General features: G+C 48.4%; 1 protein-coding gene across 5 annotated transcripts; it reads left to right on the top strand.

Annotated features, from left to right (window-relative positions):
- Positions 1-249: 249 nt before the first annotated feature.
- Positions 250-26,396, top strand: SLC45A3 (solute carrier family 45 member 3). 5 transcript variants are annotated; one of them, XM_074308965.1, is made up of 5 exons: positions 250-379; positions 17,024-17,442; positions 20,078-20,863; positions 21,292-21,557; positions 24,642-26,396. In XM_074308965.1, exons 2-5 carry the CDS (start codon positions 17,271-17,273, stop codon positions 25,074-25,076), a joined length of 1,659 nt encoding a protein of 552 aa, XP_074165066.1. In that variant the 5' UTR covers positions 250-379; positions 17,024-17,270; the 3' UTR covers positions 25,077-26,396. The 5 variants fall into 5 exon arrangements, with proteins under 5 accessions (XP_074165066.1, XP_074165067.1, XP_074165071.1 ...); XM_074308966.1 differs by lacking the exon at positions 250-379 and adding an exon at positions 764-1,271; XM_074308970.1 differs by lacking the exon at positions 250-379 and adding an exon at positions 4,673-5,279.

Here is a 26,396-nt window from a genome sequence, read left to right as displayed (position 1 = left end):
GGGGTGCAGACGCCGTCCAGGTTAAGTGGGGGAGCTGCGGCGCAGCGCTGGAGCCCCAGGCCCCGAGTTTGGGCAGGGTCACGCCGCAAGCTGTTACAGATGCAACAGCCCGGACCTTTCCCCTCTTCCTCTCCCCGCCCGCCCTCCCTCAGAGGAGCAGCCCCCACCCACCCCCGCTGAGCCCCCTCCCTACACCTTTCCCCGCCTCTCGCCTCGCCCCGCCCCGCCTCTCAGCGGCCCAGCGCGCATGCTCCCTCCTCCCGCAGTGTAACCTGGAGATTTAAAAGCCGCCGGCTGGCGCGCGTGGGGGGGGTGGGGAGGGGGGCAGTTCTGCACGCGCCGAGCGGGGCCCGGGGTGACAGCCGCGCGCCACGGCCAGGTAGGAATGGGCCCCGCGCTCTCTCCGGGGAGAGGGTCTCCGGGTCGGCGGGGACTGGAAACGAATGGCCAGACTCCTGCGGAGGCGCGTGCTTTGCCCCCCGCGGGATGGGGGCTGCCCCGCTCGGCGGCCCCGCGGGGGAGCTGGAGAGAGTCCTCCCGCTTTGCGGGCGCGCTCCCCGTTGTCCGGCTCCGCGCTGTGCGCGCCCGGGGCAGCGCTGGGCGCCTAGGCATTTGGCCCCCCTCGGCGGAGAGCTCAGAGCACCCCGGGTCCCCGGCGCTCTGGGTCGAGCGGTGGGGGGCGGGGGCTCCTCCCCGGGGACTGGCGCTGGCCGGGTGCACTCTCGGTCCTGTTGCAACCTCCCGCGTCAGACTTTTCTTTGGAAAGTTGCATTTATTTTCTTCCCTTGTTTCTGCCTCACCGGAAAGGGGGAGGATGAGTCACCGCGGACGCTCACAGTCCCGGGCACTGGGGGCGCAGGGCAAGGGGCTCGGGCCAGTGCGCGGACTTCAGCGGCTGGGCAGCTGCGGGGGCTCCTCGCGGGCGCGGGCGTGAAGCGGAGGCCCTTTGGGGGAGCCCCCGGGGAGCCCCTCAGGGAGGTCTCGGGTCTCCTAGAAGAGCACTCCAGCCCGGGAGGGTACCCCGGCTTAGTCCTTGAGAGTGACCCCAGCCGTTTTTGGGAGCCTCGTTCCCCTGCTCTGGAAAGAGGATCAGAAAGAGGAGGAATAGAGAAAAAAGGAGGAACCTCTCCCGTGCTTGGTTCTCAGAGCCAGTGCAGGGATGGAGAAGGTATCCTAGAAGAGGTCCTGGGACAGGTGCATCTGCTGGAGGGCATCTCGCGATCCCCGCCTCTGAGAGCTGCCCCTGGCCGCCTGGTCCTTGGAGCAAGGAGGTAACTTTGGAATATCCTGCAGGGTGCCCCAAGGGGCGTTGCCAGGCTTCCCCTTCCTCCTTGCTCGACCCTGACCCGGGAGGCAGAACTACATCTGTGACTTCTGCCCCAGTCCCTGTTGGCCACACCGAACTCTCTGGTTTCGGATCTCCACCCTTCCCCCGGGCCAGGGTCTCGAGAGGGGGCTGGACTCCCGGTTAAGGTGCTTGGAGTTGGAGATGAGGAGTTTGGCTTAGTGGGTACCTGAGTGAGGGATGGCTCTTCAGCTGTTGACACAGACCTGATCCCGTGAAACCGAGGCTAATAATAGCCCTGGGCCTGGGCTCATTCCCACTCTATCCCCTGGAACAGGGTCAGTTAGTGAGCCCACTTTTCTTATAAACTGAGGGATGGCATTGGGATGGGGTTTCAAGGAGGCTTCTTTTGCCTTGGACCTGAGTAACTCGAGAGGTCCAATTCTGCTCCCTGGCTTCGAGGGGTCCAGGTTTCCTGCTTGGGAGTGGCAGATTGTCAATGGCCAAAGAATTAGAAAAATGTGTGATGGGGTAGGAAGGCATTGAGAAACCCGAGGAAGACAGAAGCAAGCTAGTATTGTTTTGGTGAGTGGGGATTGTTTAATTGTCTAACTGGCTAATTTGTACTTTCCTTCTCTACCTTTATCTCTTAAATACACACATATCTCCCAGTTTACTCTAGTCTGGCTCTCCCTTCCTGAAAGAGGGTGCTGGGAGAGTAACGTTTGAGTCACCAGGATGAGTCTGGAGGTAAAAATACAGCTGTGGATGAAAAGTACAGCTGTGGAAGCACAGGGCCCCAATTTGTGTGTGTGTGTGTGTGTGTGTGTGTGTGTGTGTGTGTGTGTGTGTGTGTGGTGGGGGTAGTTTTCCTATAACACTCATGATCTACACGTAGGGAGCTCCTTCCTTCTGTCTCCTCTGAGTAACTAGCAGAACTGAGGGAAGGAGAAGGAAGAAATGAGAAATCCTGGAAGAGAAGGGGAAGGGAGAACAGGGCAGAGAAGTCTCTCCCAAGGTCATCTGAGCAGCTGTGGGATGAGTATGGGCATCCCTGTATGGCACACTGGGGAACACACTCCATTCTTATATGGACCAAAGCTTCCTCCAAATCCTCCCACCCTTCTTCTCCACCAGTCAGCATTCAGGATTGGGTCATCTGGCTGTTTTCTAGAGAAGCCTGGATTCCACAGATGAAGCTTGCTAGATTAGTATTTGTTTCTCTTTCTGTCTCTCTCAGTCTCTCCCTTTGTCTCTGTCTCTCTCTGTGTGTCTCTGTCTTTGTCTCTGTCTATCTCTGTCTCTCTCTCACTCATTCACTCACACATAGAGCTGTAATTTTTAAAGGATTTTAAAAATTATTTTCTTTTTTCCAAATTCTGAATTTAGCAAACCATGGTTTAAGGTTTTTTAGATCATTTTATAATCTCATTTTATCTTCACAAGAACCCTAGGAGGTGTTCCTACTATCACCTTTACTTTAAAAATAAGGAAATAGTGGTTAAGGTCACACAGGGAGTAAATTAGGCTAACTTGAATTCAGTGTGACCTCTGCCACCTCCCTACCTTCACAAGTGACCCTGTAGCCTATAAATACATAGGGCTCATAACCCAGCAAGGGACAGCTAGGTGGTACAGTAGGTAGAGTGATGGGCCTGGAATCAGGAAAACTAGTTCAGATACAGCCTCAGATACTTCCTGTTTATGTGATCCTGGACAAGTCACTTAACCCTGTTTGTTTCAGCTCCTCATCTGTAAAATGAGCTGGAGAAGGAAATAGCAAACCACTCCAACATCTTTGCCAAGAAAACCCCAAATGGGGTCATGGAGGATCAGATATTACTGAACAACAACAGCCCAACAAGGGACTGGCCTTAGGGGCCCTGCTGTAAATCCTTGGCCTAGCACAAATATGGCTTAAATCTCTTGTCACTTCTGGGCACAAAGTCTCTTATAAAAGTAATTTTGATAATGATCTTTTCTTTTAGTATTTTGCAGTTGACATATCTCTCTGGCATATATCATCTCATTTGAGGGGGGACTGTAATAAACATTTATTAAATACTGTGTGTCAGGAACTATGCTAAGTATTTAAGGAGGCAGGTGCTATTATGATCACCATTTTACAGATGAGGCAAACAAATTAAATGATTTGCTCAGAGTCATATAACTGCTAAGTGTCTGAGGCCAAATTTGAATTCAGGTTTTCCTAATTCTAGCTTGAGTGTTCTATCTATTGGAACACCTGGCTGCCTCCTCCGAGTTCACTCCCCATGATGGAGGTTCAGCCCACTCATATCTAGGATTCTTAGTAGTGGATGGAGAGCAGAAATGTTTAAAGGCTCCATCTTTGACTGTCCCAAAGGGATAAAAGCTGGGTCTGTGAAACTCTAAGACAATGCACCTGAATGCTTGAGGATGATAGGGGAGGACTCTTTAGGATCTGGTCATCATCTTTCCATCAAGAAATTCTGATGTCTTTTTTAAAAATGTTATCAAATGGGGGGCAGCTAGGTGGCGCAGTGGATAGAGCACCAGCCCTGAATTCAGGAGGACCCAAGTTCAAATCTGATCTCGGACACTTAACACTTCCTGGTTGTGTGACCCTGGGCAAGTCACTTAACCCCAGCCTCAGGGGGAAAAAAAGTTATCAAATGTTCAATTCTGCCCTGTGCTCCTGTGTGACATATTTGTTTATTTTTAAGGCAAGCAGGGATGGGTCCTCTTCTCTGTAAAAGCTATATGACCTCACACAATTTTACTCTTAAGGACTGTTTGCTCACCTGTAAAATAAAAGGGCTGAGTTTAGGAGAGCATCTTTGGTTTAAGTAGAAAACACTGAATTTGGGCCCCAAGCCTCACATTTGAATACCTATTCTATCATGTGGCTTTGGGAATCATTTTAGCTATCATGGAGGATTGTGGTAAGGATAAAATGAGAAATTAATCTTACTTTGGATATTGTTTTATATTGGGAAATTAATCTTGCTTTGGATATTGTTTTATAACTAATTTGAGAAATTAATCTTCAGATATTGTTTTATAACTAATTTTTTTACATTGTATATGGAAGGGAAGAGACTTTCTTCCGATATCTCTTTCCCAACTTTCATCCCTCAGCTATCCTGCTTTACTTTCTGATGTCCAGAATTAAAACTCAGCCTTTACTTTCTTCTAACAACCAGTGGCTCTGATCCCAGTGATATGAGGGTGGGGACTGGACCAGTTGGTGCCAGCTCCAGTCCTCTGTATGTTGGTACCACTGCTCCCAGCAAGAGAAATATGTGTTGAGCTTTGTCCAGTGTATTAATTGTGCCTGGAGTAGGAGGGGTAGAGGGTGGGAATGTTGTTTCCTGGGGTTGGTTATCGAGCCATCATGGGCTTGTCTTAACTTATGGATTCTCTGCTGATCTTCTGGCAAGGAAAATCAATGTTTACCCTACTTTCCCCTGACTTAGGAGGACTAGGGGCTTCTTATTTGGGATTATCCCTAACTGCCCTAGCTAGGAGCAGAGTTGAGCCATAAGGCAGAAAGTTGAGTCATTTTTCTATAGTCCACAGTCTCCCTCTCTTCTAAATATCAGTTGCCCAAAGAGAAGGGAATAGTTTGGGCCAACTACGCTAGCTTTCTCTTTTCCTCCACATAATGTTGTTTCCCCCATGTCTCTTATCGCAGGTGTACTTTGAGTTGGTAAACATCCCAGGAAACTAAGCAGTCATTCACTGCCCTTCCCCAAAGGAAAGTCCAAATTAGCTTCTTCCTTTTTGACAGCTGGGCTTGCACTGGGCCCCTGAAGCAGCTGAGAAATCACAATCACAGAAGTCCACATCTGTCCCTACATTCAAGTACTCCTTCAAGTGCATCCAAGAAATATTGGGCAGCATTGACCAGTGGTTTTTCCTCCTGCTTTGGGAACTGGAGTACCATTTATCTACTTCGAATTGCAAAGACTTCCTGGTGATAACAATAATATTCCTAGGAATTAATTGTCAGGTAGGATATCAGATAGAAGATATTCTAGTTCCTGTGTTGCTACTGAGGGCAGTATAAAGAAAAGGATATGGTAATTGCTCTCAAGGAACATCATAGATACTATTTGGGAGAGATGAGATTAACACACCTGAGAGTCACTCTCATATGGATCAAATGATGCGTTTAGGTTCAAGGATGAGATCAATAGGGCTAGACTAGCACAAAGGAGCTTGGATTTGAACTTAAAGGATGAATAACATTTGGATAAAATGGGGGGGGGCATCAGTGAGCATAATGAGGCTCTTAAAAGATATCCATATTCTCAAGTTTGTCAGCCCAGTCCTGATCCTGGCACTAACTATATAGAAGGAATACCTATGGAAAAAAGCATCTCTGCTCTCTTGTTGTGTGTGACTTTGGGTAATCTGGTTTTCCTCCCATCCTTATGGATAACCTAATCTCCCCTCTAGGCCTTAGTGTAGTACAGCTAAGTGGTACCACAGAGCACCAGATCCTGGAGTCAGGAAGATTTATCTTCAGTAATTGACCCTGTACCAGTTACCTAACTCCATTTGCCTCAGTTTCCTCATCTGCAAAATGAGCTGGAGAAGGAAATGGCAAATCATTTCAGTATCTCTAAGAAAACCCCAGATGGGATTGTGAGGCGTCCAATGTGACTGAAAAATGTCCAAACAATAAGAAAAGTCTTTGGTTTCCTCATGTGTAAAGTAGGGGGATTAGACCAGATGATCTCTAGACTGTCTTCCAGCTCTAACTTTCTCTCACCCTGACCTTCCTGGAGTCTGTTGAAGATTGGTGTCTGGGAGCACAGACAGGTGGCCTCCCCTCGGGAGGAGGAGTCACATTTATCTCCTCACAACTGCAGAGAGATAACGGCGATGATAACAATAATACCACTTTATCCTCGTTTGGGAGCCAACTTTCCTCCTGCCCCAGCTACTCACTTGATTTATGTCAAATAATCCTGCGAGTTCGACACTATACAGGTGTGTGCACTTGGTAGTTGGGGGGTAGTGGCAAAGAGCACTATGCCTGGAGTCAGGAAGGCCTTAGATGCTTACTGGCTGAGTGACCCTAGACACTTAGCCCCTGCCTGCCTCAGCTAGCTTGGCTGTAAGAAATGGGACTGGGGCTCAGGGCTGTTGGGAGGATCAGATAGATAGCATCCATAAAGCCCTCCCAGGGGAGGTACAGGGCCTGGCCCTGCCAGACTGCTCTGGGTGAGTGCTGGCCATCACTGTGGCTCAGAGAGTGTGACTGGCCAGGACCTTGTGGCCAGTTAGTGGGAGACCTGTCGTCAGAACTCGGGTCTCCTGGCTCCCATGTGGGAGCTCTTCAGCGTTGGTCTTCCCTCCACTGTGCATGCCTTTGCTAGAGTTCTTTTGGTGATGGAGCATCTTTTACCCCATATTCATTGTCTATCTCTCTGTGTCTCTCTGTCTCTGTGTGTGTGTGTGTGTGTGTGTGTGTGTGTGTCTATCTCTGTGTCTATGTGTGTGTGTTTGTGTCTCTGTAAATCTGTCTCTCACTTCCTCTGTGTCTGTTTCTGTCTCTCTGTGTGTCTCTCTGTCTCTCTGTGTCTGTGTCTATCTGTCTCTGTCTTCCTCTCCACCCCAGACATTTCTTTACTGTCATCCTTCACCTTAAATTTCATGTCTGATTCCTTCTTTGTAGTTTGTTGTGATATGCTAATAATAATAACCAATATCCACATACCACTTTGTTCATTTAAAAATTTTTCTTCTGACCATACTGTTCCACCCTAACAGCAATGAGTCCAGCATTCTGTTGCTATATACTACTTCCCACGAGATCACGGGCATATGTTTCTTGTAAAACCACTTTGGAAATGGGAAAAGGGACGATCAAACATAGTTATTATTCAGTCATTTTTCAATTGTCTGACTCTTTGTGACCCCATTTGGAGTTTTCTTGGCAAAGACATTAGAGAGGTTTACCATTTTTTTTCTCCAGATGATTTTACAGATGAGGAAACTGAGGTAATCGGTGACGTGATTTGCCCAGTTCACGGGTGTCTGAGACTCAGGAAGATGTCTTTTTGGCTCCAGGCCCAGTGCTCTATTCACTGTGCCACCCAGCTGCCACAGTGAGTGTAGATTTGGACATATTTCTCAGCATTCTTCTGGGGTGACTTTGGGCTGATGCTGTGGAGGTTTGAGTGGAAAAACAAGGGTGTGGAGGGGCACCCCGCTTTTCCAAAGTGTGGCTAGATTTGGGGGGTCTCCTGGCAGGACTCTCTTAAGCTGCAGGACACCTCCTGACCTGTCCTGGGGAGATGTTGGGGAAGGAATAGAGGCCCTTCCTCTTTAAGGGCTCCCCACCTGCCCTTCCGGCCGAGTTCCAACCCAAGTCCTCCTGAATGCACCACGGTTCTAAATGGAACCGGGTGGGAGTCAGAATGGAGTGCCCTTCCCTCTGACCCGGTTCTCTGCAGATGTTGGTTTACTCCTCTGTAAAGTGAGGTGGGCCACACCCCCTGCTGTGAGATAAAGGCTGTGTAAGGGACGATTATCCCCCAGCCCAGCCCTCTCATTTAGGTCACACGGGCCTGTCTCTGGACATCGAGAATTGACTCATCCACCAGCTCAATGACAGGTTCCCGGAGCCGACCTTCCCCTTTCAGGGAAGGGAAGGGAGGAGGGGTGCCAGGCTGTGCTGTGGGGGTTCAGGTTTCACTTTTGGGGGTGGTGTGTGTTGGGGACTGCCTCTCCAGCCTCTCGCCTAAATGGAAAGTGCATTTGGCTACTGACCTCTTCTGGGAAAAGAGCCCGGACAGGGGGAGGGGGGAGGAGCGCTCTTCTGCCCCCAGATGCCCCTCCTCCCCCAACAAAAAATTCCAAGTACCCTTTGACCCAAAGCATTATATTGGTGCCTGGGCAAAGAGTAGACAGGTGATGGGGAGGCAAGCCAAGAAGCCCTCCCTCCCTTGGTCCAGCTTCGGATGGTCTCCCTGACCCCCCCCCCCCAGTGGGAGGGCAGGGGCAGCGTGCATGGCATCTTGGCCCAACAGAGGCTTGTGCCCCATAGGAGCCTCCCTCATTCCGAGGCTGGGAGCCATGACAATTGCATAGGGGGCTTCGTGTGATGCTGAGGGAGGCACTAGTGCTCTCTGGGGATAGAGGGGGGAGAGGGAGGGTACTAGGGTTGGACAAAAGCGAAGACTGCCACAAGCATCCCCTGGCCTGCCCGTTGCAGCTTTACCTGTCGTTTATGAGCAGAGGGGAAACTTTGGCAGGGGCAGAACCCTGGTTCTGGGGACACAGATTCCCTCTGTGACCTCCCAAAGGAGTTTGAATGGGGAGGGTCTCTGTCTGCATTCAGACCGACACCTCCGAGTTCCTTATTAGAGGGGAAGCACAGGGAGGACTTGGGGGAGCCAAGGTGAGACCAAGGCCAGGGTCTTGGCCCAAGGGACTAGTGGAACCCCTGGGAGGCCACCTCCCCCCTCCCCTCAGATCTTCCCGAGCATTTGTTCCCTTTGAGGGGCTGGGTTTGGGCTCTCAGACAGGGCGACAAAAGCAACTTTCCTCCAAGCTGCTGCCACCTGTTGGGTTTTCACACATCCAGGGGAGGGGGAGGGGGAGGGGTGCCGGGAATCCGATGCCCTTTTCCCAGTGGCTCTTGTGTCCTCCCCTCTCCCGCCAACACCCCCCTCCCCAGCTCCAAGGATTCACTTTGCTCTTGACAGGGCCCCGGATGGGGGGGGGGAGAGGTGGGGGGGCAGGTCAGTGGGAGGCTGAGAGCAGCTGGGAAGGGGAGCATTGAGTGGGAAGGGGCTGGCGCTGGCAGGCGGGGGGAGAGTTTGATGGATTACTTTGCAGGCCGGGAGGCTTTTCCCTAATCCCCTTTTGTATCCTGGCCTGCAGCCCCCTCGCTCTACCCTGACAGGCCGCTCAGCAGAAGCCTCCCTGTCCCTCGGGAAGAAAAGGCAGCTCAGCGGGGTGAACGCTAAATCCCCAGCCTCCGAACCCCGCAGGGGGGCAGAGAAAGGGGGGAGTGTGGTGGGCTTCTGAAAAGGGGGGCATGGGTCTTCCTTCCCCCTCCCACCTCAGCCCTTTGGGCAGTATAGAGTGGAGGTACTTAATTCTTTTTGGGGCAGAGAGTTAGATGTCCAGTCCTTCTGGGGAGGGGGCAGGGACGGGTAACATGGTGGAAAGAACATTGAATGTGGGGCCAGAATCCCCCAGCTGACCTTGGACAAATCAAAACTCAACTTCCCCTCCTGTAAAATGGGCATTCTAATATTCAGACCACCAACTTTTCTAAACTTTAAATCGCTATTATGTAAATGAAACTGTTACTTAGAAGCCATTGACAATACAATTGAACTTCTGCTGGTGGTCTTTCTCCACTGCATAGAATTATTATTGTGGAGTGAGTTTTTGTCTTATTTTTTGGAGGAGATGAGGTGAATGGAATTGGAAAGGGCAGTAGGGAAGAGAGCCTTGCAATAGGTTCCTCTCCCCCCCCCAGAGCTTTTGAAAGGTTTGGGGCTCAGGTAATCTTTTGGCTTAGCCAGGGACGACAGATCTCCCTTCACCCCTCTTTTTTAAGAGGCTCAGTCTCTGCCTCCCACTTCCCTATACACAAATTTGAAGCTCTCCCCCTACTTGTCATTGCTTTAGGACCCCTCCCCCTAAGTTTTACAGGGCAGCTTTCAATGATATGCCAGGAAATTTGATTGGGGGGGGAGAGGGCGAAGGGGAAGCTTTCTCTTGAAAAGCCCAGGAGAAAGCCGTCTTCCATTGTGACTGCACAGAGAGAGGGGTCATGGCATAGGGCATCAGCAGCTTGGAGCTAGGGATTGCCCATTTGATGTGTCTTGGGGAGGGGGTGGGAGGATTCGGGGTCTAGATAAAGAGGCTCATAGAATCATTGTACGAGTGGGGGTGGGGGCTAGCCGAGTCTCCTTTTCTTCCTGCCCCCCAGGCTCTGACACATGCTAGCCTTTATCAGCCTGAGTAGGGAAAATCACTGAGCTCTACCCTCCTGCCCTACCTGAGTCCAGCAAAGCAATCCTGCGGTGGAAAGCCCTCAATGATTTCTTTATGCATCTGTCCACACTTCCCTGGGGTCCGAAAGCTTTTCTGCCCCCTCCCCTTTCCCCCAGCTCCAACATTGCCTTTTGAAGTTGGAAAAAGTTAGAAAGTTCAGGTCAAGTTCGTTCCTTTTCCTCGGTGACCTTTTCCCCCTTCCTAGACCAGAGATGCTGTGGGGATGGTTTTAGCTGGGAATCTCTTTGATCTCCCAACTGTGGATGGTGGAGTTCAGAGTGCTGGGCAAGGTAGAGGGAAAGGGTCCTCGTTTCTCCCCTTTTTGACAGAGCCAGAGACCAGAAAGGCCAGAGCTTTTTTGTTTTTTACTTGGTCACCCTTCAGACCTAGATCTCTTCTCCTGGCAGAGGAAGGAGTTGGGTAGACTAGTAGGTGCTCCTGTGTGTTTGTGGTAGAAGGTTTTGGGGTGGGAAGAGTTCTAGTTTCCTCTGATTTTTGTTTTTTTACAGATGTGTGTGTTAAAGTCTCAGTGAATCAGTGATAGGGATGCTGATCCAGGACTAGGGCTGCAGTTTGGACATTTTCTTCCTTGAGCACTCGGACCTTTTTCCTTGTGGTCAACCCAATTCTCTCCCTTCCTGTTCTCTCTTCCCACCCCACTCCAGCCCACTCCCCTCCCTCTACCCCACTTCTTCTCTCCTTCCTCTCCAGGTGAAAGCCGGAGTTGGTTGATCTTCCTGTTGATCTTTTGTTTGCCAGATGGGCAGAACAAGACAAGGGAAGCCAGGCAGCTGTGTTGGAGACAAATGCCCTCTGAAAGGGCAAGGAGTTAGGGAGTCCCCTGCTAAGGAAAGCCTAGGAACGCCAGCTGATGAAAGATGGAGGGGTTTAATGTGTAAACTGGAGTTTCCAACCATGGAAAAGTACATGAGCAGGAGCTAGCTCTTTGGGGTTCATTTTCACACCTCTTTGCCTAGTTTAGCTGAAGTCCCAGAGCTGGGCTATGAGAGCTTGGAGAACCAGGTGTGATGCTTGGAATAGATCTGTCTGGGGGGAGCTTGGAGCTCCTCAGTTCTAATTGATTTTCTCTATTTGTACTTTGCTTAAAAAAACCCAACACGAAAACAAAAACCGCTCAGAATAGAAAGAAGGCAGTTCTTAACAGTTAAATCCCTGAACCCTTCTCTCCGAGGCATTCTTACCTCTAGGTGAGAGGCAGGACGGACTCCTTAATTTTTACAATTACCACGTCCATCCTAACTCTTAGGGCACCTGGGGTCACCAGGATTCTCCTTAATGCTTCGAATAAACTAAAGACAAGATCAAGTTAATTTTTAAAGCTAGAAAATAAAAGGAAAAATAAAATAAGATATTAAACAATACAACATTTATTAACATTTGCTAACTGAAGCGAGTGATTCTCTTGATCAGTAAATTGTTAGAATTGGAAAAGACTTTTAGAGTTTACTAGTTCTTCAAGGAGAGGACTAAGGAGGTTTTATTTTTATTTTGTTTGGTCTGCTTTCCTGTAACTTAGAATGGCTACCTAGCATAAAGCAGGCACTTAGGCTTGCTGAATGTAGCCAGAAACTGTGTATGTGTAGCAAAATTGTGCTGTGGACCCCTTAGGCAATTTGGTGAAGAGATAGACTGACCCCTTTTCAGAAGTGTTTTGTTTTTTTTTTTTTTAAACAACAAACCACAATGAAAAAAAAAAATCGCTAAATTCAGAGGTTAGTAAAGGTGTAATTTTTTCTCCTTCCAATTCACCAACTCCTTGAAAAAGGGTACAAGGATCCCAGGTGAATGCCTAAGCTAACCTTCCACTATAATTTTCTGTTTCAAAAAATTCCTCCTCCTCTTCCACATGAAAAAAATTGTCTGGCTTTGAGAAAGTCAAGTGGTTTGACCAAGATCCCACAGCCAGTTAGTTGTACAATATATACTCTAAAAATTTAAGAACTTAAACTTTTTCCACTCAACCTCCTTTCACCCAGGAAATTTGTACATGACCCTGATTACATAGGTATATAAAATAGGTGTACAAACCGAGCATTTATTGATAATAAATCATAATTTCACAACCCTCCACACTTTAAGAACTATCGTGTCCCACTATATATAGATGTATAATTTTCAGATGAGAAAGCAGGCTGAGAAAGTCACACAGGGAGTAAGTGGCAGGATTTGAAACTGGTCCTCCTGATTTACAAGCCCAGCATGCTTGCTAAAGGGATTTGGGGTAGTGACTGTGCTCCTGAGTTTGTCACACAGTCCTCATTGCTTAACCCTTCTGAAGGGCTTTGGCTTTTCTGAGACCCAGCAAAGGCCTGGCTGGATGGTGACACTGGGAATACTGTGCCCGGTGCCATGAGAAGGGTAAAAAAAAAAAAAAAAAAATCCCTGTGGTACTAAACTCCCGACTTTGGAGAGCTGAGAGGGCGGCCCCGACAACCAAAGAATTGAGGGGGTAGAGAAATAGGGCCGGGATTGTGCCTGCCTCTTTCCTACTTGAGTCTTCAATGAGATCCTCACCTGGCCCAATCCCCGGGGACCTGGGGAGAGCACCGGGTGGGGGCGGGGGAGGGGCTCGGGAGTGGGGAGGCCGGGAGCCCGCTCCGTTCCTTCTCGCCCCTTCTGCACCTCCCCTCGGGGAGCCGGGCTGGGGGCCGCCCTGGCCCCCGGCCCCAGAAGCCCTATGGACGGCCGAGGAAGGATCCGGCTGGACGCAGAGATTGGCAGGAGAGAGAGTGGGAGAGACGAGGAGAAGGTGGCAGTGTTTGCTGGAGGAGGGCAATTTATTTTAAGTAGCGAGGACTTCGGAGAAGGGTGGGCCTGGGCTGTGAGTGGCGCGAAGGCTGGCAGAGCTTCTGTTTGCTCAGGGAGGGTCAGTCCGTGGGAAATGTGAAACAGGTGAGTCCCTCGGTCCTTCCCGGAGGAGAAGGGGGGGGTGTCGGAGCCTAGCCGGAACTCCCACTTCCTGGAGTCTGGACCCTCGGGTCAGGGGAAGCTGGGCTGGGCTCTTCTGCTCCCTGGCTCCTCTCTCTGAAGAAAGGAGTGAAGGAAGGATGGGGACGAATACAGTGATGATGCTCAAGGCACATGGGGAAACCCGGGCAAAACCTTTGGGGCGCAGTGATGGTACCCAACTCCCTAAGAGACGGCGGTTCTGTAATGCTGTCTGCGGCACCCTTATCCATCGGGCTCTTGGATGCTGGCTGGTCCCCCCTCCGAGGCATTGAAGTGCTCCAGAGGAGGGAGGAGACTGGGAGTAAATACTCAGCCCAGTCATGGATGGTTCTGTACGGTCCCTTCCTGCAGCATTCATTCTTCACTTAGACTTTATTAATCATCTCCTTTCAGGGGCAGCAGCTAGGGGGCACAACGTGAGGACCCGAGTTTCACTCCGCTGCAGACAGCTGTGTGACCTCCAAAAAAGCCACCTGCTTTCTTTAAATATCTTGCTAGGCACCGGGGAGATGCAGAGATAAAGTGGAAAAGGAGTCCTTTCCTTCAAGGAGGTTCCATTCTACTGAGAAGGGGAAGGAGGTGGATGCAAGCTTTAGACAGATAAAAGAGATTAACATCTCAAGTGGTCAGGAAAAGCTTTCTGTGGGAGGTGGCTCTGAAGCCAAAGAGGGAAGGAGGGGAGACCTAGACAAAGGGGGCTCTGGCTGGGGAAGATAAATGGAGAAGGTTGAGAACAGTAAATTAATCTAATGAGAAGGAAAGGCCGACTGGGGCCAGATAAAGGGCTTTCAGTACCAGGGAAAGGCGTTTGTCGATTAGTTTAGAGGCAATAGGGAGATACTCCAGGCATTATCCCTTGGCCAGGGGTATTACATGCTTGGAGTTATGCTTTGGGAATATGGGTTTGACAGCTATGGAATATGGATTAGAGAGGGACATCAGGATACCCAAAAAAGGTCTTGGATTTATCTCTTTTCGCCTCAGTGACTTTGGACAAACCATTTAGCTTGTGTGTGTGTGTGTGTGTCTCGCTCCCTTCTCTTTTCTTTCTCACTTTTCCTTCTTTCTTCCCCCCCTCTACCTATCTTCTCTCTCACTTCCTCCTTTCTTCCTCCATCCCCCTCTTTTTCTCTTTTCCTCTCCTCCTCTTCCCTTCCTCCCTTTCTTCCCTTCCTCCCTTCCACCCTTTTTTCCCTTCCTCCCTCTCTTCCCTTCCTCCCTTCCTCCCTCTCTTCCCTTCTTCCCTCTCTTCCTTTCCTCCCTTCCTCCCTTTTTCCCCTTCCTCCCTTTTTCCCCTTCCTCCCTCTCTTCTCCTCATTTTCTGTCATCTGTAAAATGAGATTATTGAACCAGCTCCAAGTCTATAATCCCATGCTTCAGTTAATTCAGACCAAGAGATGAAGGCTTGAGCTAGGGTGGAAAAAACATTTTTGTCCAGTTCTGTCCAACACTTCACGACCCCATTTAGAGTTTTCTTGGCAAAGATACTGGAGTGGTTGGCCATTTCTTTCTGCAGCTCATTTTTACAGATGAGGAAAATGAGGCAAACAAAATTAAGGGACTTGCCCAGAGCCACACAGTTAGTATCTGAAGCCAGATTGGAGTCTCTGACTTCAGGCCTGTTGCTTGATCCATGGCACCACCTAGCTATTAAAAAAAAAAAAAAAAAGCATCAATTTTGTTAATATAGAAATCTGGTCGGTTTGGGGCTGTGAACTGGAGTCACTGGAAGGACACTGGTGTCATCCAGAAGTAGGGAAGCTTAGGGAAAAGGCACAAAATTTGTGTATATAGAGAGAATTTTAGCTCTAGTTCAACTAGCAGCACATTGATTGCTTTAGCCCTTTCTGAATAGAAAATCCTGTGTCCGTGGGCTCAGGTCACTGAGCCCCTGTTTAGGGTCAGAGGGGTTAAGTGCATGCAGGTGGGCCTCTGGGTTTTGAAACACCTGGGGATGCAGAGGAAGGGTAAGGATGAAGACCCTTGAAGGCAGCCATCATATCCATTTGGAAGGACAAATGCGTAAACGGAGCCCTCGGTTGTTTTGTACAGATTTCACAATCCATAAGTATTCAAAGGAATTGAATTTCGGCTCATGTATTTACCATCAGTGCAAGGTTAGGCAAGTTTGTAAAAATGTGGTAAGTTGAGTGTAATTAGACTGATGAGGGGTCAGAAAGAAGGGTTCATGGAGGGACTGGAATTTGACCCAAGCCTGGAAGAATGAATAGGTATTCCTGAAGATAGTAAGAAAATAAAACTAATCCCTTTCCTCTTTAATTCTACCCTCCACCCCCAAGCTGAGGAGAATGGCAGAGCTTCAAATTTTACTAATTCCTTCAGGTTCCCCAATATTCCTGATTTCTTTCCCCCTTTATATTGATCCTAAAGCAGCTGGCACCTATTCCATAAAGCTGTGTGTCATACAATACAACGTATGGTGGGTTCCCAGTGACTATGAGTCAGCACAGAGATGGTGTTGGGAAAGTACATTTGGATCCCTCAGTGGGAACTCCTGCAGAGAACAAATGTTCTGCTGATGATTACTGGTCAGAATAGGAATTGGGTGGGAGAAGAGGGCACTGCGCCAGACTCGGGGGGTTTGGAGTGTCACAGGTGTTTCCAGGTTGTGCGGTTGAGACCAGGTCCCTGGAAACAGCCCCAGAACAGTTATGGGAATGGTTCTTCCTCATTAAAATAGCTTCCTCCAGAGACATTTTAAAGTACAAGGTATCCCCAAACCAAAGTCTTTTCTCTATTACTCTAACATGAAACCCATCTTCTACTGCTAGGGTGAGAGAAATAAGAAATGCTGCTTACTGAAACAGAAGGGATTTCAAAGCAGTCTAGCTTTTGGAAGCACAAAAGGGACGGGAGATTGAGAGTTCAAGGGGAATCCGAATCTGTAGAGCAGCTCAGGAGTAGGGATGGGGGGGCCAAATGGTAATGGGCTAGGAAACTGGGAATTCAATAGCCTTATTTCCCATATTGATAAGAGAGCCATTCCATGGGAAATCCAAGCCAGAAAATAATTACAAACCATTTCTTTTTAAATGTGGAATGTATTAAAGGATTTTTGTTTTGACAGTTGATTTAGCTTTCTAATGAAGGCAGTTTTAGGCTAATATTACAATGTATCTATTTTCTGATGGATGGATGAATAGTGAGGAATGTGTTTGAAAATCACTACGTTAAAAGGGGAAGGGAAGAAGCATTTATTAAATCCCTACTAAGTACTAGGCACAAGGCCTTTACAGGTTGCAAATATTATCTCATTTAATCCTCACAACCCTATGAGGGAGATGCTGTTATGATACACTTAAGGAAATTGAGGTGGACAGGGGGTAAGTAATTTTCCTCTTTGAGTATGTGATTTAACTATCCGAGGGTCACATTTGAACTCTGGTCTTCATGACTTCAGACTCAACACTCTCCTGGACCACATTGCTGCCTAAGAGGCAAGGAAGACCAGTCTGGAAGAAACTACTTGGTATAGATTATATATTCTTAACCTGGAGTCTGTGAACTTAAAAATTTTTTTTTGATAACTATTGTAATTTATTTCTTTTATAGTCACATATGTTTTATTTTATGTATTTAAAAAGATCATTCTGAGAATAACTTTGTAGAGTTTATCAGACTGGTCAAGGTGTCTTATGACATATAAAAAAGTCACTTAAGAACCCCCTGGTATAGATTATCAAAAGTTCACTGTCAAGATTTAGTCATACTCCATATGTACTCTGGTCTGCCTCCTAGGATCAAAGCTGCTAAAATGTGCCCACATCGAGGATTCTTTCTGCTACAGGACACTTGGCGTGGTCAAGGAAACCGAGCCTGAAGCGGGGTGATGGTAGAGATGAGGGGTTCCTCTGTGAGCCAGAGGCAGCTGGTGGCTGAGCGCAAGAGGAAAGGTCTGGGGACCTGCAGAAAAGCCCAGCAGTGTTGCTGCTCTGTCATCTGAGTCACAGTTCCCATAGCCCCCCAACTTTTGACCTGGTGGGCCATGGCCCAGAAGCTATGGGCCACCCGGCTGCTCCGGCATCGGAAGACCCAGCTCCTGCTCGTCAATCTGCTGACCTTTGGTCTAGAGGTCTGTCTGGCTGCGGGGATCACCTATGTTCCACCTTTGCTCCTGGAAGTTGGGGTGGAAGAGAAATTTATGACAATGGTCCTGGGTAAGGAAGTTATCTCCCAAATCTTTTTTCTACTCCATTCAGTTCATCCCTTCCTATCTTTAAATTTTATCAGGGCCTTGTTTTCTCTCCCTAACCTAAGGGAAAACGCTTGAGGGAACGAGGACATCTGCTGTTCTTGCTGAGAGGAAAGTAGGCTTTTTGCTAACGATATGAATTTTATGTAGTTTTCATGTCTGGTGGGTCCATCCTAGACATTACCGTCCTGGTAATCTTAGTTTGGAAAAGACTCTTGAGGAAAGTGAAGAATTATTATTTTTTCAATTTTTCAATTTTTTTTATTAAAGCTTTTTATTTTTTAAAACATATGCATGAATAAATAATTTTTTTTGCTATATCAGCTTTTAAACAGATTTTATTCATCTTATTTTTTCAATTACTTCTCTCTTTCTCCCTCTAAGAAAGTCATCCCTAATAATAAAGCATTTTTAAGAGCAAAAAGGAATTTTATAAATTCAGCAAAACCAAATATCACCTTAAAAAGGTTTAATATTATATGCAGCTTTCCATCCCATGGACCCTTATGTCTGCAAAAGACTGGGACACAGGATGTCTTTTCAAATCATTTCTTAGTCTTTATTTCACAAAGTTAGTTTTTCATTTTGTTGTTGTTGCTGTTTTTTCCATTTCTAATGTTAATCAGCAACAAGCATCTGTTAATTATTATATGCCAGGAACTTTCCTAGGAATACCAAGATAGGTGGGGGGAAGGGGGAAGAGGGAAGAGATATTCCTATGTTCTCTGGAAGTATATATATATATATATATATATATAATATGTATATGTGTAATATATATATTATATATATAGAATGTTCTACTCCTTAGCACAAATGTTAATTTCCTTGGTCTGCTTACTTCACTTTGCATCAGTTCATAGAAGTTTTTCTGTGCTTCTATAGATTCAGCATATTCATTATTTCTTCACAACACAGTAATATTCCATTAAATTGATGTTCACAGTTTAAATTATTCTCTAAATGAAAAATATCTATCTTGTGAAATGATTTTAAAAAAATTAATCTTACTTTTTTCAATAAAAAAATCTGAAATTTTCTCCTTTTCACCCCTCTTCCTCCCTTCCTTCTTCTGTTTTAGGTAGAAAAACTCCACTTCTGTTACAAATATGTAGAACTGAGCAAAACAAATGACCCAGTTGGCCATGTACTCCTCTCTAAGGGAAAAAAAAAAAAGTATTTTTGATTCTGTGCTGAGCCTTTGTTCTCTTTATCAGGAAGTGGTTGGTCTGAGTTCTCTGGACTCCAGGCTGATTATTATTATTATTATTATTATTATTACATTGATCATCATTCCTAAGTCTTTTAAAGTTATTTGATTTTAAAATATTAGTCTTTGAATAAATTGTTCCCCTTGTTCTTCTCACTTCTTTCTCTATCAGTTCATATAAGTTTTTAAGTTTCTCTGAAATTATCCCCTTATCATGGGAAATATTTTCCTGAAGACTTTTTTTTTTCCTAATACAACCTGCCCAGAATTCTCCCTTATAACAAAGAAATAAGTAAGCAAAAACTAACCAGCACATGAAACACACGGATTATGTATTTTAGGGCTTCTTAAACTTCTTTCACTTGAAAAATTCTTAATGTGATCCGGGGCATATAAATATATAAAATAGGTATAAAAATCAAATATTTACTAATGATAAATCACAATTTTGTGTCCCCATACACATTTAGTGATGTGACCTAATATAGGGTCATGACCCAGAGTTTAAGAAGCTTTGCTGTATTTAATTTGCTCTACCCTTTGTCTTCAACCTCAACTGATTGGGGACAGGTGATCAACAAGCACTTTTTAAGCAGCTGCTGTGTGCCAGGTACTTTGTTAGCCTGTGCCTGCAAGGAGCCTCACAAGGTACTCGTGAGCATCTGCAAAATTAACTCTGTGAGAGAACTTTTGTGGGGAGCTGCACTAGCAGCTTGAGTATCAGAAAAGACTTCACAGAACACTCTGAACAAGGTTATTTCCTTTAACCTGCGTCTGGGTGGTTTTCTTTTGTTCCTGTGATCATTGTGAATGCTGTTCTCTTTGGAGCAGTTCATACAAAACTTCCTGTGCTATCATCTCTTCACTTGTGACGCACAGATGGAAAATTTATCTCAGCTGATAAATTCTAAAACAGGGATGGACAAGCAGCAAGGACAGAATATACATATGTCTATGTGTATGTGTGCATATCATACATGTACATTTACATATATGTTATCTTGTGTGAAATAAATATATGTATATACATATATAATAGAATGTTTCTCAGCTGATAAATTCTAAAAAAGGGATGGACAAGCAGTAGAAACTGAACATACATACGTATATGTGAACGTGCATCTATATCACACATGTACAAATACATGTATGTTATCTTGTGTGAAATACACGTGTATGTACAGAACATTTCTCAGCTGATAAATTCTACAGAAGGGATGGTAAGCGGTAGGAACTGAATATGCATGTGTTGTGAGTATATATACATGTATTTTATCTTCTATGATGTGACTGTGTGCATGTATACATATATGTATGTTATCTTGTATGACCTGCTGGGAGGCAGGGAAAGCACAGCCCCACTGATCCCTCCCCTGTGGTCTCTCCTCAGGCATCGGCCCTGTCCTGGGCCTGGTATCTGTCCCGCTCCTGGGCTCGGCCAGCGACCACTGGCGTGGGCGCTATGGACGCCGCCGACCCTTCATCTGGGCCCTGTCCCTGGGCGTGCTGCTGAGTCTCTTTCTCATTCCTCGAGCCAGCCGCCTGGCTGGGCTGATGTACCCGGACGCGCGGCCGCTGGAGCTGGCCCTGCTGATCCTGGGTGTGGGGCTGCTGGACTTCTGCGGCCAGGTGTGCTTCACGCCGCTGGAGGCCCTGCTCTCTGACCTGTTCCGGGACCCGGACCACTGCCGCCAGGCCTTCTCCGTGTACGCCTTCATGATCAGCCTGGGAGGCTGCCTGGGGTACCTGCTGCCAGCTATTGACTGGGATGCCAGCGCCCTGGCCCCTTATCTTGGGACCCAGGAGGAGTGTCTCTTTGGCCTGCTTAGTCTCATCTTCCTCACCTGCATGGCAGCCACCCTGCTGGTGGCCGAGGAGGCGGCCCTGGGCTCAGGGGAGCCCTCCGAGGGGCTCCCGGTGCTGGTTGTGCCTTCCCGGTGCTGCCCGTGCCGGGCCCGCCTGGTGTTCCGGAACCTGGCCGGCCTGCTGCCCCGGCTGCACAGGCTCTGCTGCCGCGTGCCTCGGGCTCTCCAGAGGCTCTTCGTGGCCGAGCTGTGCAGCTGGATGGCGCTCATGACTTTCACCCTCTTCTACACAGACTTTGTGGGGGAAGGGCTGTATCAGGGGGTGCCCCGGGCTGAGCCTGGCACCGATGCCCGGCGACACTATGATGAAGGTGAGAAGTTCTTGATCCTATGGGGGGGGGGTGAAAGAGGAAATGGCTGAGGAAGCAAAAGCTTGAGCTTCCAAGCCTATCAATTTGTTAAGCAGTACATGTCAATTGTGCAACCAAGTGGGGCATCCCTCCTCAGCTTAGGGCTGACCCCCAAGACAAGGGGAGGTAGACTTTTACGCATTAAAGACAAATTAGTCAAATAAAACCGATTAATTAAAAGAAACTTCCCAGGCACAAAGTTAGGTTAGTCTAGTTCCTCACTGAAGCAAAGGTTAGGGGAGAGGGAGGGGAGAGTGGGAATTTGTGATCCCCTGAATTCAGAAAGGTGTGCGAGGGACCCTCCAGAGTGAGTAGATAATCCAAGGGGCGCGGGAACAATCACCGATGGAGGGTCCGTCTGACTTTCTTTCCTTCCCTGTTGCTGGAAGGTGTGCGCATGGGGAGCCTGGGCCTCTTCTTGCAGTGCATGATCTCCCTGTTCTTCTCCCTGGGGATGGACCGACTTGTGCATCGCTTCGGGACCCGGGCGGTGTACCTGGCCAGCGTGTTTGCCTTCCCGGTGGCTGCTGGCGTGACCTGTCTGTCCCAGAGCGTGGCCGTGGTGACCGCTTCAGCTGCCCTCACGGGCTTCACCTTCTCTGCCCTGCAGATTCTGCCCTACACCCTGGCCTCCCTCTACCACCGGGAGAAGCAGGTACCTGGGGGGGGGTGGGAGGGAAGGGGGGCCCTCTGATCCAGAGCCCAGGAAGTTATCCCAGAGTCACCAGGAAAAACCCGAGGGTCTGGGGAGATTCAGAAGATCCATCTTGGTGGTTAGGGGGAAAGCCACCTTTTTTATAAATCCTTGGGAACTGGGTAGGCAGCTGGCTGTAGGCTGGGCTCCTTCTGCAGCCGGCATCCTCTGGGGCTCTGATCGAGTGAAGGAAGGGGGGCAGTGGGGAGGGGCAGGGAGATGCTCAGAGAGCACATCTGGACCGGGTGAGAAGTAGTCATGCTGGAAGGTGGATGAAAGGACGTCTGCTGTAAGGGCACTCCCGTCCCCTTTTTGTGACACACATTGATGAGTAGATTCATCTACTTTGGAGGGAGAAAAAGGACTGGATGCCTTAGCAAACAGCCTAGCTCCTGCAGCCCTAAGGCTGACCTGAGGGGTGGGGAATAGCCCAAGTGTTTCTGACCTTTTCTTCCTAGCTTTTCTACCTCTTTTCCTTTTAATTCTCTTTTCCTTCCCTCTGTTACTTCCTTGCCTCTCTCTATTCTCCCCCCTTGCCGTCCCCTATTGCAGAGCTCCCCAAGCACCCCCTCAGGAGACTAACCCACCTGATGCGTTCGATGGTCTGGGCACTGCTGTAAGTTGGGACATCTCCTACCCACTTCTTCTCCTAATAGTGCCTCTCTCGGGGGAGCCTTTTTCCCAGGGCTGGAGGCAGCTAGATGGTGTATACAGGGCCTGGTGTCCAAAAGACCCGAGTTCCAATTCAACTCCAGGGACTTAATAACTCTATAACCTGGAACAAGGTTTCCCTCAACTGTGAAGTAGAGATAATTATAGCACCCACCTCCCAGGGGTGGTGTTAGAATAAAAACGAGATGGTATTTGTAAAACTGCTTGACATAGTGCCTGACACCCACAGTAAGTACTTAATAAATGCCTGTCCCTTTTTTTGTTTCTATCCCTTTTCCCCATCCCTCCACTGAGAAGGCCCAGTAGCTGGTTCTGCCTGAGGGGAAAAGGAGAGTCCAAAGGATAGGAAGAACCCAGGCCATGTCCCTGGAGAGTTCTTAGGAGAATTGAGAGAAGGGAGCGGGATGCCAAGGAAAGATTGGTGCCGAGACCCTGAATTAAAATCATACCTTAGATACTTTCTAGTGACGTGACTAGGGTATACTCACTTTATTTTTTAAAAATAGCTTTTTATTTTTCAAAATACATGCAAAGTCAGTTTTCAGCATCTACCCTCACAGAATCTTGTGTTCCAAACTTTTCTCCCTCTGTCCCTAATCAGCAAGTAATCCACTATAGTTTAAACATGTGCGGTTTTCCTAAACACATTTCCATACTTATGCTATGTAAAAAATCAGATCAGGGGCAGCTAGGTGGCGCAGTGGATGGAGCACCAGCCCTGAAGTCAGGAGGACCCGAGTTCAAATCTTCCCTCAGACACTTAACACTTCCTGGCTGTGTGACTCCGGGCAAGTCACAATCCCAATTGCACAGCAAGAACTACCAATTTTTGATTTTTCCACACAGCTTTGAGTCAATGAGGAACAAGGGACACTTTCTTTCTTTTCTTTTCTTTTTTTTTTTTTTTTTTTTTCCCCTGAGGCAGCTTTCTAAGACCTTAAGGAGTAAGCAGATGCTTTATGCGGATAGATCCCAGGTCCAGTATCATCTGCACCTCTTACACTGACTTCTTCCACCAGCACCCTCCTTCCCCCCTGAAAAACAATGTGCCAGGCTGGCGTGGGGGAGGGGAGAAGGGACAGAAAAGAAACTTGGGCCCATCTCGGCCATTTCATCCCTATGTACCTCTCCCCAAAGGGCAGCTCATGGGGGTGTGCTTGGTAGAAAAAGGGTGGGCCCTTCTCCCTCTGCCTGGACAGGCTGCCCTCTTGTGGCATCTGAGCTATGGCCTGGCCTTGAGGATTGGGGTTAAGGGGGGGTGTGAAAGATTGTGCTGAGTAAGGAGAGGTTCCCTTTGGCTCCCTGAGGCCCTCATCTGCCTCTCTCAGACTCCTGTTCCTCTTCCTTTAGCCACAGAAGGGATTCTTTCCTAATCAGATCTAGAAGGCAAGTCTGGTGATCACTGGACGTCCGGCCGATGGTCCTAAACTTCCGGCCTTCTCCTGTGGTAGAAGGGGGGTTAAGGAAGCTTCACAGCAGTCTTGGGAGGCCCGTCCCTCACAGGGGCAGGAGCAGGAGGTCTGGCTCTGGATAACATCACATGCCTTCCTCTGTATCCCCCCATTAGAAGCCCCGTTGTACCGCCAGCCCTTTCCTTGAGTCCCCAACAACTCTGATGCCAGCTAGTGTCAACCTAAGTTGTCCAAGATTGGAGGAGCTCCCCCACTCGGAACAGCCCGTACCCCAAGATGATCCCTAGGCTTCAGGGATTCAAGCAAAGCTTATCCCAGAAGTGAGCTCTGGGGTAGGGATGATAGGGTCTCCTTGGTACCCTGATTAATAGCTTGAGGGCCAGGGAAAGGCTAGCTTAGTGAGAAGGGTTTGTAAAGGGGGAGGATGGGGAAGAAGGTAGCTTCCGGACTTAGCTCCTAAGCCCCCATTTTTCTGTTCTCTTGCCATTGCCTTTTTTCTCTTGCTTTTTAATTTTCTTACCTGTTCCATAAAGGTTCCTAAGGCTTCCACTTTCTTCCAGGGTTCTGTTCTCTTCTCATATGGGTAGCTGGCCAAATCTAATTTGAATTCTCACTTCTCCTTTGCCATTGTCAGGAGTTCTGGGTCATGGTAGTGGTTCTTCCTAACAGGAAGGGCCAAACATTATCTACCCCTAGCCCCTTCATTGTGAAGTTCCCATTTCTCCCCCTACCTAAAAATAGGCCCATAAAAAGACTGGCCACCCTAGGAACCCCTCTCCATTTTAAAATCAAACTATAAGTTCTTTCCAGGCCTGTTTATTATGTTGGGAGCCTTGCTGACCAATTTCCATCTTTTCACGCTAGGTTGATTCTTCTTTAGGGGGGGTATGTGTGTGTGTGAACTTTGGGGTATCGAGTTAGTTTACACTAAGTATCTCTCTTCCCCCTTCCTTTTTTCCAGGTATTCCTGCCCAAATACAGAGGGGACACTGGCGGCAACGGCAGCGGCGACAGCCTGACCACCAGCTTCTTGGCAGGCCCCAAAGCTGGGGGACCCTTTCCCAATGGACATTCGGGGGCTTCCAATACCGGCCTCTTCCCGTCCTCGCCCCCTCTCTGTGGGGCCTCCCCTTGTGATGTGTCGGTGAGGATGGTGGTCGGGGAGGCGGCGGATCCCGGGGGCCCGGGCCGGGGCATCTGCCTGGACCTAGCCATCCTGGACAGTGCCTTCCTCCTCTCTCAGGTGGCTCCATCTTTGTTCATGGGCTCCATCGTCCAGCTGAGCCAGTCGGTCACAGCCTACATGGTGTCGGCTGCAGGCCTCGGGGTGATAGCCATTTATTTTGCCACTCGGGTGGTATTTGACAAAAGCGACTTGGCTAAGTGTTCCATCTGAGTGTCTCCTGAGCCTCGGGAGAAGGGCCAGAGCCAGTCCGCCCCCTTCCATTTTCCTCTAATTCTGTCCTCCCCATTCCCACTCTGTCCAATACGGTCGGGATCACAGCTCAGCCCATCTAGGGTCTCTTCCTCCCCTCTTACTTGGAGTCTGAGGGGCTCAACACCCCAATCCTGTCACTGCCCAAGTGTAGTGGGGGCAGGTTTTTTCTGCCTCCCTATGGTGTGAAACACTCAGCTGAAGAGATGATTGATGAGCAAGCTGGGGAGCCCAGGGGGTGGGGTGTCTTAAGTTCTGGCTTCTAATTGGGGGGCTGGGGTGGGAGAAAGTACTTTCTGGGGGGCCTCACATGAGTCTACAGGATCTTAGGGATAACAGCTAAGGTCCAGAGTCAGAATAGAGGAGAAAAAGGGTTTAATTGGAACCAACCAGAGAGGCCATTCCTCTTCTTCCTGCAAAGCTACTAATGCTCCTCTTCTCTGAACCTGAGAGGGTTTTTCCTCCTGCGGCTGCTAATGCTTAGGGCATTAGCCTGAAACTCTCCCTTGCCCTAGACTCCAGGATTGGTAAATGTGAAACAAAATGCTTTTTTTTTAATGAGACGTTTGCCCAGACCCCACCGTTCTCTCCCACCCCTCATTTGATCAATATCTGGAAACTCTTCCCCATCCCACTGGCAGATCTTGGGTTTCTGTATTTAACACCAGCACCATCTACAGATTTAACTATTCACCAGAATAGGAGGCCATTGCACACTCTATCCAGTGGGCTTGGAGTTATTGCATCTTTTGGGGCCTGGTACCCTGTTGGCTGAGCCAAGTCTGTCCTTGCCAGGTTCTAGAAACTGAGGATGTTTATCAGCCGGTTATCAGGGACTCTGGTCTCATAAATGGTTCCTACAGTGCCTTGGCTTTGTGCCCTTTCCACCTTCCTCGCTGCAGCATGCACTACTTTCTGTTCGCTTTGGCCGGACGCAGCCACTGCATCCCTTCTCACCAGCTCCACTGCCTTGGTTCCATCCCTAACGTGAGCTTGAGATCCGTTTTCCTTGGTACTGGGACCCCTCTGCTCCCACCCGCAACGTGTTGCCCCAGGCCTCTTGCCTCTCAGCTCCACAAGGCCTGCACTGTGCCGTGGGGGACACAAGATCTCAGGAGCACCCCTGCCTGGGCCAGGAGGTCTTACCTCGGGGTGTAAACGCCGTTTGCAATAATGTTTTGTGTCTTATTTATTTAGCGAAGTGAATATTTTGTACAGTGTGTAAGCAATCAGAGTATAAAGTTTATTAAGGTGAAATAAAGAAGCTTCTTATATATTTAA

This window comes from Sminthopsis crassicaudata, chromosome 4 (genome assembly GCF_048593235.1).
Source record: "Sminthopsis crassicaudata isolate SCR6 chromosome 4, ASM4859323v1, whole genome shotgun sequence".
Taxonomy (NCBI): domain Eukaryota; kingdom Metazoa; phylum Chordata; class Mammalia; order Dasyuromorphia; family Dasyuridae; genus Sminthopsis; species Sminthopsis crassicaudata.
The sequence above is the reverse complement of the archived record's forward strand: the minus strand, read 5'-3'. Positions and strand labels throughout refer to the sequence as shown.

Excerpts from the sequence above, each read along its gene's own strand:
- SLC45A3 (XM_074308965.1), top strand. The coding sequence starts at position 17,271 with ATGGCCCAGAAGCTATGGGCCACCCGGCTGCTCCGGCATCGGAAGACC. Across the intron at positions 17,443-20,077 it reads ATTTATGACAATGGTCCTGG|GCATCGGCCCTGTCCTGGGC; the intron begins GTAAGGAAGTTA and ends GTCTCTCCTCAG. Across the intron at positions 20,864-21,291 it reads CCGGCGACACTATGATGAAG|GTGTGCGCATGGGGAGCCTG; the intron begins GTGAGAAGTTCT and ends TGTTGCTGGAAG.